Raw genomic sequence first — 20699 nt, 5'->3', positions numbered from 1 at the left:
ACTTGGGAGGAAAAAGAGTCATCACTTCTGGACCCTCAGATCCAGCAGTTCACGGCCTTTAAAATAATAAAAAGCATTGTTCCATTTCTATTAGCTTAAAAGGTCATAAATGATCTAAAAGACTGAATCAATACAATGATTTACTGAGTTCCCTTTTAAAAGGGCATCTAATCGCGCCACATATTATGGGTTGCAGGGGGTGAAAAAGCCTCCATTATGAAAGTTTCTTCCATTTTTAAAAGAGTACTAGGAAACCAGTCACGACAGACATGCAATGCATTTATACACTGAACTGGACAGTCAACAAGAGGATTAGAATTGATTGGGCATCATTTAAACCAAAGGAGGTAAAGATATCGATCTGCAATGTTTATGTGTTGGAACATCCCATAATTTGCTTTGTCTGGAAATGTGTGGTGATGGATGAGTCCAGACACTGTGAGCAGTCTTAAAGCAAAACATCTTCGCCACCTCAAGGTCACATGCCGAGAACAAAAACACAGCTTTTTACTACCCTATATTTCCTTTATAGGGGCCAATTCAGCGAACGCCTGCACAGAAAATCACTTTTAATGACCTCACTGGCAAACACATTTGTCAGTTGAAAGAAAATGCCCGCTGTTCCCCTCAGAGTTCCTCAAATGAAAGACTCCAACCATTTTACTTAGTAAATAAAAGCATCCATGAAGAAGAATAATGCATGACTAGAAACCAGAGGCTCCACCATTAAAGACCAGCTTTTTTGATGTATGTGAACTTCAAGTTCAAAGTCAAGTTCATATGCTGTACTACGCCCATATCATATGCATCTAAACCATAGACAACATTCAGAGACGTGACAAGAAAATTATTTTGAGTTCATAGCACCATTGATTCTACCACCAACAAATAGGGACATAGGACACTGGACCTAAAGATGTCGTAATGGTAAAGACTCAGATAATCGGCTGATCATTGATATAGCCCATCAATTGATGTCCAACTAAATTCCCCTGAGCATGCAGCCTCAGTCTCAAAGTCATGTTGGTTTATCCTATATAATATTCAGAAGATAAGACCGTATCTAATACAATATGCCAGATTACTTTTGTGCAAGTCATGGTTCTTTCCAAACTGGACTATTGCAATGCATTGTTAGCTGGCCTACCTGCTTGTGTAGTGAGACCATTATTACAGATGATTCAAAAGGTAGCGGCATGTCTGGTCTTTAATCATCCAAAAGAAGACGCATGTAACTTCTCTGGTAGTTACTTTGTATTGGTTTCCTATAGCAGCCAGAATTAAGTTCAAATGCCTCGTTTTAGCCTATAGGGATCTGCACCTTGCTATCTGCACCTTGATCCAGCTCTATGTCCCTTTGGCCCACCGTGGTCCTCTGATGAGCGTCTGCTATATTGGCCTTCCATCAACACTAAGAGGTCACAGTCAAGCCTGTTTTGACTGATTTGATCTCTATGATTCCTAGTTAGTGGCGTGATTTACCTACTACTCTTCATTCATCTGTTAACCTGCTACTCTTCATTCATCTGTTTACCTGGCATCTAATTCATACTTCTGGTTTGTATTATTATGGTTAATGTTATAACTCTTAACATTCTAACTCTAAAAATTACATTTACTCTATTACCATTTTTTTTTTTATTAGGCTATGACTTTACTTTAAATTGTTCATTTCACAATTGCTGAAACACATTTTTTTGACACCTTCCACCCTTCCACTCAAACCCCAAATCTCAAACTACATTCACAAAACCTCTGACAACCTCTGCAAAACTTAACAATCGCCTCAAAACAGTTGTACCTGTGCTCAAAACTAACCCCCTAACACACCCACACACACACTACACACACAAATAGAGAGAGAGTGCATTAACTCAAAACGAATATGCCACAGTTGACAAAAAAAGAGGGATGCTCGATGCTCGATCGATTGAATGAAATGAAAGACGCTAAGCCTCAGGCCAATCGATCCGGCCATATTTTTTTCAGTCAGCTTCTTCAACATATGCAACATCTCAGAGCATTACTGGCTCTATCCCCCTCCCCCCTCCTCATCATCCTCCTCCAAATCCTTCTTTCATAGACCCGCCCCTCCGTAAACAGGAAATCAACTAATAAAGTGCCTCCAATTCAATCTGGGGTCCAGAGAGGGACGAAACTCACACCCCACTAATCAAAAAATACAACGGCCAGGTTTATTCTTCTCCCTGTACTCCAATTCATCTCTAGACAGAGTGAGGTATGGTAAGGACAGGTGTGTGTGTGTGTGTGGGAGGGTGGGGGTGGGGCTGTTTGTGTACATGGTGTGTTCATGTGTGTCTGTATGTGTATGTGTGTATGAGAGGATGGTGTGTGTGAGTGTGTGTGTGTGTGTGTGTGTATGAGTGGATGGTGTGTGTGTGTGTGTGTGTGTGTGTGTGTGTGTATGAGTGTGTGTGTGTGTGTGTATGAGTGGATGGTGTGTGTGTGTGTGTGTGTGTGTGTGTGTGTGTGTGTGTGTGTGTGTGTTTGAGTGTGTGTGTGTGTTACGTGTGTGTGTGACAAAGCAGGTGAGTTGGGCAGTGGGTTAGGGCGGTCTCAACTTGCCCATCAGACGAGGTCATTTCCTGTGTGCCACAGCTCTTTATCTGTTGTCAGCGGCCATCGCAATAAGCGCCAGGCACCTGGGTGACAAATATGAACCCAGGAAAGTGATTCATCTACCCAGCTCCGCAGGTCCTCCATCAAGCCGAGCCCATTTCCCTCAGAGCCAGGGACACAAGCACTCACTGCCCACCACTGCCCACCACCACCACTCACCCAAGGCTTTGATTTAACGCAAAACTTTTCACCGTGAAATTCACGACTGCGAATATGACTGCACTAGTTGGGCGCTATTGGAAGAGATGGACCCGTTTTTTTAGAATTGAACCAGAATAGATTTGTTTGCATTTATTCCTGTCAGATGTGAATTCATTGCTTATGAATATGTAGATTTGTGTTTGATAAATCAAGAGAAGTGTTTCCTAACAAACCTTTCAAAGACCTGGGGAGGCACTTCATCAGCTGTAATGTATTTTGCTTATGTCTAATAAATCAACACCAGCTCCTTATACCTACTTCACCCACAGCTCTCCAATATCATATCCAAAGTTTCTATCCTGAAAAGAGTAAATTGGCAAAGATATTTTTAGATCTGAATCTAAACATTGAGAGTATATGCACAGGTGTCTCAATGTCAAAACGGAAGTATCAAACCAAAGGGCTACTCATCTTGCATACTCGAAATATCCACCTTATGTACCCCTTGATACCCCTTGAAGCCATCCCCAAAGACCACAGCACTACTCAACCTGATACTGTGCATGTCACAGTGGCACTCCCTATGCAATCATCAATCCCATCCCTATATGGCCACTCCTATACACACAGCTCCTGAATCCAGAGCACAAGACCACGCAGAAGCCAATGTTCCCTGGGATGTGGACAGAATCAGAATGGGACGGGAAAAAATCACTTCTGTTCATCAGTGGGGCTGCATATTATCTCCAGCCTCCATTTATCTCTAATGGCAAGGCTGGTGTGGCAGAGAGAAATCATGGTGGTAACACTGCATTAGATACAGAGGAACTGTGGGATGGAGCAAGCCCCACTCCCCTCTCTACCTCTCACTCTGCTGTTGCCACGGTAATTGATGGTTGTGCAAGGGCCAGGTTTATTTTTCTTTGAAATAGAGGGAATATTACCAGTATTCTGATGAGGCCTCACTATATAGATGTGTGTGAATGATGGGGAAAAAAAACATTCTATCCTGACTTATTTAATTATCTTTATTATTTAAAATCCTTTATTAATGTTTATGCATAGCTCTTAGCAGACACTTTTGTCCAAAGTGAAATTTTGTCGAAGTAATTTTTGTTATATGATAATGATGATTATAATGATAATTATATATGCTATGCTTGGGTAAAATTATACTAACAGTCATGCCCTTAAAGCTTACTGAATTGAGAATGAAGAGAGTGAAAGATAGAGATAAAGCGAGGTGAAAGAATAGTGCATTTAAGGAAAGGAGTCAATATTCACTATTATCTTTTCACACAATCAGACGCAGCACAGCAGGACAGAGAATCAGCCATTTCAGGCCCGTTAAAGATTGATGCGTGGCTTAATACTCTCATATTCTTTATGTTCTTTCTGCCAGGGAAGAATTAATTAATTAATACAATAATGATTTATTGTACATTGATTATTTATTGTACATTAATGATTATTGTACATTGTGATTTACATAATATGTTAAACAAAACAAAAAAGAGTAACAACTCATGGCATCATTTGAAGCTATACTCCACATCAACACCAGCAGCTAAGACAATGAGACACATCAGAGTAAAGCTTTGAGTAATGTACACAGGGTGATTAAGCTCTACCTTGCCTTAACACTTGTCTAGTTCTGCTCTGTTAAGGTAAGGATTGGACAAGTCCAACCTGAGGCAGAAAGTAAAGGAGGATTCAGTGAAGGAGAGACACACTTTTCCCTGGGCAATCAAAAGCTTCGGCTGGAGAAAATTGCAGCCATCCTGACTCTGACCAAGCACAGCTCATCACAACACAAGGCAGGACGGTCAATTCAAAAGATAGCTGGTAGAGTGCTTTGTGATTACTCTCTCTTTCTCTCTTTTTCTCTCTGTATCTCTCCCTCCCTCTATCTCTCTCTCTCTCTCTCTCTCTCTCCCTCTGATGTACACACATATTAATTTGCTGCAACATCATTTAACAGCTAATGGAGCTGCTACCAACTAATTCATTAGTACAGCAGCTTCATCTGTGCCAAAGTCAGAGTGACTTGCAAGCCTTGCAACGACCAGGAAGACTGATACACACTCTCTAAACAGTAGTAGGCTAGTAGTGTGTGTGTGTGTGTGTGTGTGTGTGTGTGTGTGTGTGGTGTACATGTGGCACTAATTAAGTTGAAATTGAAAAGTAATTAGTGGCTTTAAACATGTTACATGGTTGTGATTGATGATGATATGATGGATTGCTTGTTCACAAACATAAAACTGTATCATTCAATGGAAATATTATTCCATTCAACAACATTTTACATTTTACATTTACATTTTGCTTAGACAAACTGGATTTTTTTTTCCAAACCACTGCACGATGCACCAAAATGCAAAGACTCAAGTTTTCCCAAAGATGTATTTCAAACAAATAGCAAACATTGATCCTGCATACAACAATCTGTACATTGACAATCTGAATGTGTCACTCACACAGGTAAAACCCTCAACCAAAAGTCATAAATACTTTTAAAGTGCTGTCAAAATGGTTATTACTTTTCGTGTTTAGAAGTAATTTCGAACTATGCTGAATATGACCATCCACATAGCCCATTAAAATCAAGAAAACCATGGTTTATAGCTGCTACATCAAAATCAATCCTTTGCTGATGGGACCAAAAAGTATTAGTTTTACATTCTGAATGGTAATCAGCACTAAAGACTAGTGGGAGAGGAAAAAAAACAACAGCAGCAGCAAACCATAAATCAAAATCAAGTCCTGATGAAAGTACCGCAGCAGAAAGCAATTGCTCTGTTTACCGACACTCCTGTTTTGTGCTCAAACTCGTGAAACATCGGCATACTGCCACCTAGTGCTCACTGCCCAGCGGGGTTGTAGTGGAGGCTAAACGCAAGTAAACACAGTTTATCGACCTCTGAAATTTTAGAAATAGATTTTACCCACTTCTTATTAGAGTTTATTCACCTCTCAAAATTGTTTATTCACCAAAAAATCAGACTGTATTATCCACATTCACAATATGTGCACTCAGCAACAATCTAGGAACCATAATACCACAAAAAGCGATTGTGTTGGAAACAACACAAACTGTGTTGTCCCTATCTGGAAGCAAGTTGTGTTTTCAACACATTTGTTTTAAGAGTGCACTCATATTGTTATAAACATTGGACAATAACCTCCACCATCATCACACATGTTCTGAATGCCTTTTTTAAAAATTCTGATACCGCATGGCCCAGTCCACCTCACCGAGATCACAGAATTTATAGTTTACCCACCTCTTATGTTACCACGACACCCCTGCTGCTCAGCCACGTGGACAAGGCAGCCACAACAATGTTAACCACACATGCCAAGAAGAGTGGAGAAGGAAGATTATGCACAACGGAAAGTCTACTCCAAACTTGTGTTAGTGTATGCACTGTACCCGCTGTTATTAGGAGGCAGCAGAGATTATGGGGATCAACCTGCCTCAGTAAAGGTCAAAAGCAAAGATTCTAGAACAGAGCTCTGTTCTAGAATCTTTGGTCAAATATATTTACCATTCCTTTCCTCATCTTTCTATTTCAATTTTTCGCTATTAAAGTACCTACTCTCTTCCAATCCCTTTCCTACGTAGTATCTTCCTGTGTCTCTTTCTTTCACTAGTCACTTCCTTCTTGCCTCTTTCGACTCTTCACACTTTCTTTTTTGTGCTTCTCTAATCATCCCTTTCTATCGTTCTCTCCACGAATGCAGCATCTTCCTTTCTCTTTCTTTTGTCTAGTCACTTCCTTCCTGTCTCCTCTCATTCCCAATCCCCACACTTTCAATTCTTTTTTCAACTCTCTCTCTCTCTCTCTCTCTCTCTCCATCTTTCTCTTCATGAACACATTGCATTCCCCAGTGTCCCTTCACAAGATCGCTTCATATGATTCAATCAGGCCCTGTGTGCGCTTCTTTGACATGCATTTCTTTCAGTCCTCCCAGACCTGCAGGGCAGAGACGGGAGCCAGTGGAGAGCAATCTTACGCATCGCATACCTCAATCACTGGAAGGTCAACTTGGCTGCCTCTAAAATGGGCAGAAATCACACAGCAATCGCATAGAATACAACCCCTGCTCCACACACACACACACACACACACACAGATACACACACACACACGCGAGTACATAAACACAGACACACACACACACACACACACACACAGACAGACACACAGACAGACACACACACACACACACACAGACACACACACACACACAGACACACACACACACACACACACACACACACACACACACACACACACAGGCCTTATATCCCATCCAAATACAACAGCAGACACTGAAGTCATATATCATATTAATATATATGCATATTAATGAGGTAACATTAAGATTCTCCCTTATGATAGGACAAAAACAGGCTTAAGACAAAAAAGAACTGCATGGCAACCTCTTTTTGAACCAAGGCCTGTGAGTCTGATTTTGCTCTAATTGTGTCACTAGTGGTCACCTGGAGGTGTATTTCAATAAGAAACCAGTGCGTTGGACTTCTGGTGTGTTTTGGACTTACCCTTTTGTCATTCAAAGCAGTGGTAATGTTCATATATATAATTTTCAAATCTGTTCTCAAGCCGCTGTGGGTGTGGAGTGATTACTTATTACTGTAAGATGGGTCTGAGAGAGAGGGCATGGACTTCAAAGAGCCACCATGACCTCTTCTCTTCTTGCTCTTTCAAGTGTAGATGAGGCCATTATCGATTAAAAAGTCAAGGGAAATCATTTTTCTTTCATCCAACTCAACATTTGTAGATGTTCAAGTTATCCATTCTTGTGTCAAGGTTTCATTTGAACATAAAGTCAGATCCACTTGTCATTTGAATAGAGTGGTGGAAAAATCACTTATATAATATTTTCCATTATAGTTAGTACCAATTTTGGTCTTATATAAAGTCAGAAACCCAGACTTCATTTGCTATTCATTGGGATCATAACACCAAAGAAACAAGGGAAAGGAAAAAAACAGCAGTTACCTCTTTGATGTCTTCAGTGGAGTCTTCATAAATGTTTGTGCTTTTGTGCATGTGTATGTCCTTGTCTAAATATGTGATAATACAGTATGTGTACATGAGTGTGTATGACATGTGTATGACGTGTGTGTGTGTGTGTGTGTGTGTGTGTGTGTGTGTGTGTGTGTGTGTGTGTGTGTGTGTCTGAGTGAATGCTTATGCATGTGTGTGTGTTTACAAGAGCAAAAGGCAGGGCCAGAGGGGAGACTTACATTTGAGAATGAGTTGTGTTGTTTTGTGTGTGTAGGCTATCTGAGAGAATACTGCACTAGGGAAGAAACTGAGCAGAAATGGCCTGCTATCTGGACCTCTAAAGTGTGTGTCAACATGAATTATCTGGAAACATTACACTTACCAGATGTCTGTCTGACAAATATGAAAGCATTTCCCATGTTTTCATTTATGTTTTATGTGTTTGTTTATATGAAGTAAGTGTCAACATTTTACACTGCAAGATAACGAATTAGTTTGTGGATGTGATAAGAGAGGATTTTATGTACCAAAACTTGATAAGATTACATTTTGTTATTACCAGCATGTCCCCCTTCCTTTTAAGAGCTATCTATCCATTCATCAAAGCAAAGCAGCCCTGGACAGCAGAATTAAACTGAGAATCGTGTCAACTATGAGTGCAATCCAGGATAACTACCTCACGGTTGTATTGAAACCCCTACTCACAGTTTTAGCTCCGAGTGAAAGAATCGCGCGCACCTGACTGGTTGTAGGCAAACGTGTGGAAGCTGATGATGAAAAGCCCTGTAAGGCTATAGTTTTGAAATACCCTGGCATGACACGATGCAGAAGTCGGGGTCGAGCGGACAGATCAAATACTCACGATCGTTGCAGTTCGTGCCGGTGTAGGACGTCATGGAGCAGTCGCAGGTGTAGTTCTCCCACTGTTGGATACAGATGCCCATGTTGGCGCACGAGTCCTCCTGGCACGTGGTGCTAGGACCTATGGCGGCAAAGCAAACGCGATGAAACACCGGGAAACAGGCACCAGCGAGCTGTTAGGTGTCATGCAGGGGATGGGCACGTTCAGTGCCGCCATGCAACCTGGTTAGTAGAGGTACTGGAGAATCGAACCAAACGACACTCAAAAGAGGATTATGAGACAAACCCAAGCACGGCATTCCCTCTCAATAGGTTTTAGTAGGTACAGTAGTCACACACAAATAAAAAGGAAGAGTCCAACAACTTCAGAATGCAATGATTAGACTATCAATTCGAAAAGGAACACAACAAATAGACACATTTTTTTTTTTTTTTTTTTTTTGGGCTTCAAAAATACTCAAAAACACAGGTCATATAAATATAGGGGGGCACTACACTTAGCAGGAATCAACACAAGGCAGAGACAACATTTTATAGCAAGAGGTGTACATATGGTTGAATATGTACAGTTGTTATAAAAGTTATGTACACTGGCTGTTCATACCAGTTGTGGCCATAATGTTCACCACCTTTTCCAAACACACTCCGGGCCATATTTCGAGAACAGTAATGTAGCATTGACATGATGATATAGCCTGTGTGTATCATAATGTTCCTCAAGTTAAAGCTAGCTGGCACACTCTAATCAAAGCCTAATTTTTTTTTAAATCCACCGGAATGTGCAAACTAGCTCGGTATACACAAACTTTAGGAATATTTGGACACACTTGGGCTATATCAAAACGCCAGCGCTGCGTTACCAACCTCAAATTAGAGCCCTAAATGTTTAACACACTCAACTACAATTAGAGGGAATGCAACAACAGATGCTATACAGGGCAAAAGCATGTTGGGATGAAGGCCGATTTCCCCTCAAAAATCCACAACCATGTGATTGAAGATAACTGCAGCTAAACAGTGTTTAAATGCAATTTTCTTGTGCAAGGAATTAGTGAGAAATAATACATAAACTAGTTAACATAAATATAAATAAACAAACAAAAATCCCTTAGCCAAAAGTGCATTTGCTGTGTAATGCTTAGTGTGTTAAAACAGATACTATGAATGATAAAATGATTCACTTCATGATGTTCAAAACCAAATGTGTCTAAGGCTCCTGAAAGCAGGTGAGAGACCCTTCAATATTGACCCCTTTGAAAGTAGTGTATTAAGATTCTGTGGTTCAGTTTTAATTGCAATGGCTGTTTTTTAACACTCAGTCAACGTAATGCACCTCACCACAAAATGAGCCTAATCATGAGCATAAACATCAAGTACAGGTGTCTCTGCTGTAGGACAGAACAAATCCCCCTTGTCTCATGACGTGGCCATTTTGCTTTTAATGTGGAAGCACTCCCTCCATTTCAATTAAACTCCCTGTCAGTCTGTCCTGATCTTAAATTGAATTCACGCCACTGTCCTTTTAATTAGCGTCTTAATCATATTCCCCAATCAGACTGGCCTCATTCAGGAAGAGAGCATCTGGGTCCTGACCTCCGCCAGGCTGTTTAATGGTTTTCCTCACACTCAGCTCCTACAGCTGGTAGAAGCAGTACTCAGCCCGGTGCCATTAGCATAAAACAAGAACAAAATGAGATAGTGTGTGTGTACTGTATGTGTGTGTGTGTGTGTGTGTGTGTGTGTGTGTCAACTATGAGTGTGGAGGGGGGTAAATAATTATACAGGTCAGCTAATGTTTTATTTATGCATGAGCATTGCTGCAATCATTGCTTTGCAGGACTCTCTTGCACACACATACGCACTTGCGGCTTTTTGGCTTTCAGGATGGTGCAGGTGATAATTTGAGCTGTAAATGTGAATAGAAGTGAACCATTTTATACCAAGACATTATCGGACAGAACCATTTTGGCACCCAGTCGGGGACCGGAACAGCACCCGGTTGAGACCTGTTTTGGTCCCTGGACTGTTTCATGTCTGGGTGTTGATTGTTTGTTTGGGGTACGATAAAAAAAAAATCGCTGACATTGCACAAGACATTACACAGAGCAACTTTCAGCCGAACTCAGAATGGAACTGATCCTTCTACCTTGTAGGTCTGCTTTGGTGAAACCAACTTTGTTAGCAAAAGAACAGAAAAGCGAAAACAATACAAACGGTTAGTAAGGTGGTCAATGATTCAGGTTAATAAAGCGACTGCTTTACTAACTGACATGCGCTACCATTCTTAGGAAGGGCTTGAGCTTTAGAAAAACCTCTACATGAGTAGAAAATGAATTACACCAATGACTTTAAACTACATGGAGTGGAGATGAGAGATTATACTCTCAGCAGATAGTGGAAATACAATGCTTACTGATCTGGAGAGAGTATAATCAAACCACCTCTCTTTATGATGGTAAAATAAACTCAGCATTAACATAAAATCTACAAAATTGCATGATTAAATGATTCTAAGGTATTTTCATGAGCACTATTTGAAATATTCTCTGCATAGAATATTTAATCTACAGTATGTTGGAGTAAAGAGTGTGTATATGTGTATGTAAATGTGTGTCCTATAGCAGCAGCAAACTACACAATATCATAAGAGTGACAAGGATTGAAAGAAGAAAATGTTAAACATGTCATTGACTTTCATAGATCACACAGAGAACTTTAATGTGAATAGTGTTATTGCTGTTGTTAATGTCATTTGATTCAATCATATGATGATGTTAAAATGACTAGGACTGTGATAGTCAGTACACGAGTCTGTGTTAGTGTGAGACATAGAAAAATGAGACACTGAACAAAGCACATACTTGCTATTTAAGACTGGGAGCTCGACAGAGTTTAAAATGTGCACCTGCTACACTGCTGTCACATAGATAACAATTGAAACGCCTTGACTGAAAATGACCCTTCTCAATTCAATCAAAAGATGCTAGAGAATTGTTAAATGAATTTGCTTTCTATTCAATCCTTTGCAGAGTTTGGTACATGTGTTTGTGTGTGTGTGTGTGTGTGTGTGTGTGTGTGTGTGTGTGTGTCTGTGTGTGTGAGGTCACTGCTTACGCCTTCCTAAGTAGTGGAGCATCATTGCCATCTAGCTTCCGCAGAATCCCATTACACCGTTCTGTGCATGCGGTTGACCACACCGGCCGAATCCCACGGGGAGTCAGAACCAAACCATGTGCACAGATGCATGTCCTTGTCATGCATTAATATTATATATATATAAATATATGTTTATTCCTTTCATTATGGCTTTATGTCTTTCATAACACATGTATAAGCCTACTCACGTTCACTGGTGGATGCTGTGAGGAAGAGATGGGGGGGGAAGAGAGACACGTCTGGAAGACAGGTCGAGACAGGAGGCCAAAGCAAAAGAAAGAAAAAAAAAAGCTCTCTGGACCCCAATTCAAATGCCAGGCAACCAACGTGAAAAGTCAGTCAATGGGCAAACGTTTTGTGCATGGACAAAGACCATCATGAACTAAGACCATCATGTGGCGTGTGAGATCTTTGAGCTCATTGTTTGTGCTTAGGGTCATGGTCCTGGTATTAAATTAGCAGATATATTTTGTGTAGTTATTCAATTAGCTTTAGTTACGACTTTAGACTTTGCCTGTCATTTCAATTAGTGCCCTCTGTGTTGCATGCATGGCAGTAGAGTTCATATCTATTTCCAGCAGCGAGGGACAGGACTGGTTGAAGTCACTGAGATCATAAAGTGCAAAGAAACTGCAGCAGCAGTCGTTTTTAAAATGTCCAACATGCACAAGCCAAAGATGGCAAACTCTTTGGAGATTACCTGTTGATTATTTATGTTTAACTTTTCCAGAATAATTAAGTTACTACTATTATTTAGTAAATCAGGTGTAGGAAATAAATATCAGAGATCACTACTGTGCTTTATGTATTGTGTTATGGTCTTGGTTATGGTCTAACTACATCTTCTCTTCTCTTTGTTGCTGTCTCTGGTAATGTTGACTGTATCTACGTGATGTCTGTTAGAGTACCTAACCTGGCTTATTCAAAGCTCCCCTTGACATTGCTCATAATATATGAAGTGTAAAATATATGAATTATAACCCAGACAAATGAACCTCAATATCTGCAACAACCACTTTACTCTGACTGCTGACTGTGAGACTACATGTACTGTATCTTACAGTATATGGTACTGTACATACTTTATACACAACTAACATACTTTAACATAGTATGAGCTTTGGACTGAAACAAAAAGACATTAACACATGAATATAGACAGACACGCACACACACACACACACACACACACACACACACACACACACACACACACACACACACACACACACATCTCCATACACAGCTATATAATATGCATAAAGCACTGAGACTGTATCAAACTATGCAGACATGGTGATGATGATGGTGACACAACAAACGACCAAACAGACATTATTTACAGACTTTTATTCTGAAAAATAACACATGAATATTTATCAATGAATATGTCACATTCCATGGGCCATGTGTTTTAATTCCACCTCCCATATGACCACATAGATAAGCAGGAATAAGGAAAGTGGACTGAGATGAATTGTTTTTTTTGTTTTGTTTTATTATGAGATGAGGTGTACAGCATCATGTACAGCATCACATACTAATGATTGGGTATGTCTGTAACAGAATCATACAAAATAATAATAATAATAATAATCATACAGAGCAACAACAAAACAATGCAAAAGAATGCAAAAGTTAAACAATGACACGCATGCTAAGCTAAAAAAAAAAAGATACAAGAACAAAATAAAGTACAGAAAATGGTTGCACATAAAGCAGTAAACATAAACATAAACAAAAACAAAGCAGATAACATGCACATATTCACTGTATGGCAAAAGATGAAGTCCATGCCCTTTTCACAAAATAATATTTGATATTTCTTATTTAAGTTTCTTACCTAAGCTGCAGCTAAGTTGTAGTATAATTGGGTATATGAAGAGCTGCATGTTTATAAGAGTATGGTACATATTGTAAAGGGCTGCTGTGCAAATATCCTGAAACATTTGGCATATTATTTGCTCTGAATTGACAACACAATTGGTCTACAATATTCTTTTCGAGATATTTTTCAGGACATCGCAGCAATTCCTGATTAGATACCAGGGCCTATGACATGAGTGAGTAATAGAATTCCTAAATTGACCTATAAACAACTAACATTTGTCTTTTAACTTTTAACTGTCAGACAAAATGTATATGTTATGGTCACTCACAGGTAAGAGTTTAGTAGATCTACAATAGAGCCTTTCCAAACAAATGACTAGTCTTCTAACTCTAGAAGACACAGAATACAGTAAGGCCCTATGAATTGACTTCCATTATGAAAATAGAATTCCCTTTCATAAATACTGACATACTCAGTAGAGAAGGGCAATAGATTATTTACAATCTGGATGGAAAATGGGCCTTGGTAAGACCCTATAAGCATTATAATAGCATATATCTATGGACTTCTGTTGCACAACAGTCCTCTATCACCCCTTCTAAATGTTAAAAGGTGAAAGGGAGAACACTAAGTGAAGAACAGTGGTTACTTCAAGTTAGCGTTGGAAATAATGTGACTCTGACTACCCACTTCTAATACTATAGTTTGTATTTGTTGCTGTTGCTCCGTAATTACTCATACAACACATACAAACGCAAACAGTCATGTTACACCTAATTCATTAAATCTCCCTACATTACTACACTGGAAAGGTGCTAGAAAAACAAAATGCATTTGTGCATGGAGGTTGGCTTATGACATCATCACTGTGCGACCAATGTGGCCTATAAGATGATGAGTCAGCCTGGACAGGGGCTATGGGGAGCCTATGAGATGGCGGAGTGGGTGAGGGAGGCAGCAAGCAGAGTTAGTAAGACAGACGGATGGGGTGGTGTGAACGTGATGGAGCTGCTGTTGGTGCTACTGTTGGAGTTCATGAGGAAGAAAGGACTCCCTGAGCTAGTGTTAGAGGAGGGGGTACCTTCGCATCCACGCTCGATCTGCCCGCTGCGGAACAGTGCGTCGTTAATCAGGTCCGGGAGCCGCCCGTTCAGGTCCACTGACGCCAGACAGCCTTTGAAGCCGTCCCGAGAGGCCACCAGCTTGGGAAGGCTGTTGTACATGCCGGGCCCCAGTCCAGCGATAAAGAGGTCACCTACATGAGAGAGGCCAAACAGGAGGAGGATACTTTGAGACGAGTCAGACATGAAATGATGCGGGGTCATCGCGGACACTTGTACGGGAATGTACGGGATTGATGTGTGTGTGTGTGTGTGTGTGTGTGTGTGAATCAGCACATTTTAATTGGACGCCCACCTTTCAGGTCCAGGTTTTTGGCCCCGTTGACTGCTTGACTCACGGCCTTGGCGTCGACCTTCAGAGTGTGGACGTTGTTGTTGTCGCGGGTGATGACCACATTGTGCCACTGGTTGTCGTGGACCCTGTCACTGTTGCCCTTAATGACATTGGGGCCGTTGCCAAGGTCAAAGACATAATGGATGTACCTATGGAGCAGGAATATAGAAAGACAAAGCAACAACAAAACTCATTTAGTTTAGCTCACGGATGATGTAGCTAGCCTGAAGGCTACCATCCCATCTAGCAAAGCAATCAACCAATAAACAATAAACAAATCAAATTTTGTTTAAGTAAACTTAAGAAAACATACAAAATTAGTGACCTGTCTGGCATCAATAAAAAACATTCTCTGGAACCTATGCCTCTCCTCAACCTGACGGTACAGATGAAACTGCTGTCCTAGAGACTCCTGTCTAGCTTACCCCTTCACCAGCTCAACTGCTATGAAATCGTTGCCATCTCCACTGTTGAAGAGGATGAAGCCGTCGGGGGAGGTGGTCTTGAACTGGAAGAAGAGGTGCATGGAGGCGTAGGCCTGCAGGGTGGGCAGGCTCAGATAGCTGGTCTTGGTCTTAAAGGTCACGGGGTCAGCGATGATGGAGCGCATTCGAAGCGGGCGTTGAGCTCGCAGAAGTCGATGTCGCCGTTCTTGCACAGGTCGATGTAGAGCATGCCGTTGAACTTAAGGCTCTGCAGGTGGCCAATGAAGCTGGACGGGATCATGGAGACGAAGCGGCGCTCCGTCATCACGCCCGTCTCGATGTTGTGGAACTCCAGCCGTGTGTGGTCGCCTGCCATCTGACCTGTAAGCCCAGGGACAGGGTAAACAAACAAACAAACAACAGCTAAAAAACAATAGCCACTGTTATGGCACTTGGGCTGTAGACAGCGTCTATAATAATCAACACAGTCATTTGTTTCTGTTCCAAAGCTTAAAGGAATACTTTTCACATTGAACTCTGTTTCCCGAGGTCACAGATTTCTGTCGGTACAAAAAAAAAACAACAAAAAAAATGCTACCTAGCCCGAGTTGCTGCAGCTAACAGCTAGAGCCAGGCAGGCAGCTATAGTGCTACACTCTGGGGACATGATGTTTTTGTTCATACTGACAGTACTCGGTGACTTTGGGAAACAGAGATTTATGTGAAAAATTGCCGGAGATCTCCTTTAACTAAGGACCAAGGTAACAGTAGAGGCAACTCTTTTTTTGAATAGTCCAATAGAATGCAGTCTTCCTAACTGCTCACTGAACATCACCCTAACCAAACCCGACCTCTAATCTTAACCTTAATCATTATCCTGTCATACACCGTTTCAACTGATGGCTTGTATATAATCTGAGAAGACACAGAGATATGACTAGGCTTTACTTTTCTTTATACTGGTGCTGAATCAAAGTTTTAACTCAATAACAAAAAAAGAAAAGTCTGCACTGCCTGAACACACTGAAGAAGGCACAAACCGCAAAACACATCTGTGCAACAATAAAAATGTTAATTTACACAAAGTGCAGATTTTTCTTCTTTAATTCTGTTATTGTGTGTAATCTGAGGTAGTCTGTGGGTAGTCTATAGGGGAGCGTTCAAATAAAGTGTGTGCCTTGTTGAAATAGTGAGCTGGCTCATCAGTGAACTTAGTGATCTCTGTCAGCATCTGGTGACATGCTCCATGGTTCTCTGACCTAGACCCAGAAATGTAGGCCACGTTAGCATCATGTTAATATGATCTGTTATATCCAATCCTACTTACTTGTCAAAGCCAGATTGTATAACTCTTATGTTATGCTATATGCTAGATATAAATAACCTAGGCCACTCCGTAGTGATGTGACTGACTTGATACAGCTTCATTCCATATCAGAGGCTAAGAGTTCCAATTAATTGCTATCTGGGATTTCTCCAAAAAAGCAACATTATGTCAACAGCTAGCAGTTTTTTTTTTAACAAATTTCCATCTCTCCTGACGCTTATGTAATGCATTTGCCTCTGGGGCCATAAACTGGGTAAATTGTACATGACCTCATATTCTTTTCCATTAAAGCTTTTCATTGCTAGTAGGGGGTGTATCATCAACAGTTTTATTAGGTTATGCATGCAGAAAAACCCAAAATGTGATTTAAAGCACAAATATTCAAGCACATTCCTTGTCTGATTACATACGGAATTGACAACATGATCAGGACACTCATCTTGTAGACATTTCATAACAAGTACAATCTATATATTTTAAAGACATATAAAGTATATGAAGATGTCAGATAACTTTTGCAATAAAGCTCACAATGTTTTTATTTTTGTATTTCAATCTCAGATCACCCTTTTCAATGCGGACAAGCATTTTTTTCAAAACCAAGAGCAAGTACCTTCAGCTACGTCGTCGTCAACCCAGAGCTTGTAGTTTTTACCCCTTCGGATCACACGCACGGTATGCCACTCATTGTCATTGAGCTTTTGCCCGGCATACAGGGTCTCGGGTCCTTTGCCTGAGGATGATGGGTCAGCAAAAAGTTAATGCAGGTCTGCTTCAAGCCAATCAAACCTTTGCTTTCCTCTCTGTGCCATTAAACAATCCACAGGAAATGACATACGAGGTTGGCCGAATAGTTCTGACAAAATTATATACAAAATGAGGTGCTCTCTCTGAGCATTTTGTTTTAAGTTTATTTTGTGTTAAGAAAGCAAAGGTTTGATTCAGTAGATCTCAATAAGCATTCATTACAACTAAAACAATTATTCTTCCTTCTATGAGAAGCATAGTGTCTGTCATTGCTGCAGTATATTCCGACTGTCTACACAAACAAACCTTTTACTCATAATAAGGTCTTGTTATACCATTCAATGTTCAACTAAATGAGGTTAATGGAAATAAATGTTATAGATTTTTTAAATATAAAATGGACATGAATCTCCATTATTAACAAGCTAAATTTCACTCATTAGTCATATTTGAATTCAGTCGTTAGATACAGTATATTAAAATGACTTATTGTACAGAGAAAATCCTGTGCTGAACAGCATTAGGGTAGATTGTGTATTATATAGTATATTATATATTATATGACAGAGGTTGTTATGGAGGCTGGGAAAACACAGGATATCCCTTTTTGTTTGGTCAGTAATTCATCAGAAGAGTGTTGGAAACAGCAGGCATCAGAGGGCCCTACCAGCCAGTATCCCCACGCCCCCGGTTCTAATGCCACAGTTTATACATTGATTTCGCAAAATTTCTTCAGCTATGAGGTTAATACACGGGGCAGTTCATATGGTATTAATATATTTTTTTTAACTCACATTAAACACTGTCCTGCAGCTTATACACAATGTGGCTAATACACAGGAAATGACTGTAACTCCCTTTGCTCCTTCAGAATGGGCGATCCCTGCTGAAGACCAACATTCCCAGATTCCGCTCGTCACAAAGAGCATTACTCTCAAGGACGAAAACATTATTCTCAGCAGGGTGGTGCAGTTGGATCAAATACCTCACACACAGCAGTGATAATATGGCTAGTGGTGTCTATAGGGATGCCGTTACATGGTGACCTTGCAGTGGAAATGATTTAAAACCGCCAATGAATTAATGCATTGGTCAGACTTCATCAGTGGGCCCTTGGGCAGGTGTAAACCCAACACCCAATGGCTGCAGTACCAACAGAGCAAGAACAGCTGCTGGGAAAACCCTCTGGAAACCATTTAACAAAGAATTTGATACACTGAATGGAATTTCACAGTTTGGGCAAACGCTAGTTCTCCTTTTGCTTACAAGTTAGGAAATATGATAGATCTGTCTTGCATATGTACCCTAGTGAATAGAGAAATGTGAGGTACATGATGTGTGTTTATCTCACCTTAACATGATCAAACACTATCAAAAACAGCATAAAGATGGTAAACTAGCGACAAGTAGTTACCTCTACTTCAAATGTCGTTATGCATAATTTGCTTTAAATAATCAGTACTTACAGTGTTATCTGTCTCAACAAACTAACAATTAGACATTGTTTAAATGTATATGTGCTTAATGAGTTTAACCTTCATACTTTACAGTGATCTTTATAAAATAATTAGGAGAAGTTAGTGCAGTACTGACATCAATACAAAAATACAAGTGTTAGAATTCTTACCTTTCAGAGAGAAAAAACAACACAGGGGTTAGTCTAGCATTCGAATATACACAAACAGTTACAAATGTTATGTCTCGTATTATATATTTTATTCACATTTCACCGATGTCATTCAAGCGACATTTAGATGAATGATCATTGAAGGTATGCAAGACCTATTCATGAGTAAAAGTAGCTGTGATTAATCATGAGTTCAATTTAAATGCAAATAAATAAGACCTTTTGAAATCCTTTTTTTTTGACAGGTCAAGAAATTACTTATATAGTTGTCAGACAATTATCTTTCTCTATAAAGGGATTTGTTGTCAAACAGAGACCAGCCATTTGATGTGGACCAAACAGGTAAATTATTTCCAGGCTGGTGCATCAAAATATGAGATACATAATACTACATTATAAACCTTAAATGGGTACCTTTATGTTGTACTACTGAATACATGTCTCTAAACTTCTGCTAATTATGTGTAATTAATCTTACATTGCATGATTACATACTTTTTTACGAACAAAGTCTACTTCATACTGTACCTTTCCTTGATTACTACATGAAGCAGGGCAAACAAATCTCTGAGGAGGAAATACTTTGTTGTTCAAACGTCATTACAGGACGAAGCTGTCTTATATATTACAGTGTTGCCAGATACATTTTAATTAGATGAACGTATAATGGTGACTTCATAATCTGATTCAGGTTATTTACTAGCTGATAGTGGTAAAAAATATGATCTATATCTGTAATATATATTAAGTAATATCTATATATCTATCTATATATATATATAAGGGCCATTATCCCTGGAGCAACTCAGAGTTAAGTGCCTTGCTCAAGGGCACAACGGTGGAAGCCGGGTATTGAACCCACATCTTAACAGGATACTTGCAAGCTAGCCCACCTTCTTAGCCAGTACGCCACCAGCGCAGGACATATGGCTTATCATTTTCAGTTTTGAGAGTTTCTCTCTGAATAAACTAAAGTGAATTCTAAGAATGTCCCATGTCTGAGCACAGCTGGCATTGGTGATCCAGGGCAGTGGCACTGCCAGACAGAAACTGGCATGAAAAAACATAAAACAGGCAAGTGAGCTGGTCCAAAAGAATCGAGCTGCAGTCTGAATCCTGATCCAGCTTCATTTCAATGTTCAGGTACAACCAGACCCTTCTATAGCATTTACCTGACAATCTGTCCCTTTAAGCTTTATTCCACAAACATCGTAATTCTACTTTGACTGATTGAGTATTTAAGAAAGTATCTATAGTCTTTATGCACAGTATGAATATACAGGCCATTTTGGATGATGGCAGGAAACCTTTTTTTGTCTGATTTGCCCACAGTTGTCAATGAAAGCATAATCTCAGAATCTAATCACCTGTTGTCACACATGTACAGTTTCACATGTGAGGACTTGCAGTTGAGATTTGCCAGAAATAGGTCCATAGGAAGGTTTTACTTCAA

The 20699-nt window shown here is 40.0% G+C and overlaps 1 protein-coding gene across 1 annotated transcript in view; it reads right to left on the bottom strand.

The window, feature by feature from the left end:
- Positions 1–20699, bottom strand: part of nrxn3a (neurexin 3a) — a 321288-nt gene that overhangs the window by 170273 nt on the left and 130316 nt on the right. Inside the window, 6 exon segments of the mRNA XM_048228504.1 lie at positions 8680–8799; positions 14747–14920; positions 15082–15269; positions 15546–15732; positions 15735–15926; positions 17486–17605. Coding sequence (XP_048084461.1) covers positions 8680–8799; positions 14747–14920; positions 15082–15269; positions 15546–15732; positions 15735–15926; positions 17486–17605 — 981 coding nt within the window.

This window comes from Alosa alosa, chromosome 19 (assembly GCF_017589495.1).
Source record: "Alosa alosa isolate M-15738 ecotype Scorff River chromosome 19, AALO_Geno_1.1, whole genome shotgun sequence".
In the NCBI taxonomy this organism is placed as follows: Eukaryota; Metazoa; Chordata; class Actinopteri; order Clupeiformes; family Clupeidae; genus Alosa; species Alosa alosa.
The sequence above is the reverse complement of the archived record's forward strand: the minus strand, read 5'-3'. Positions and strand labels throughout refer to the sequence as shown.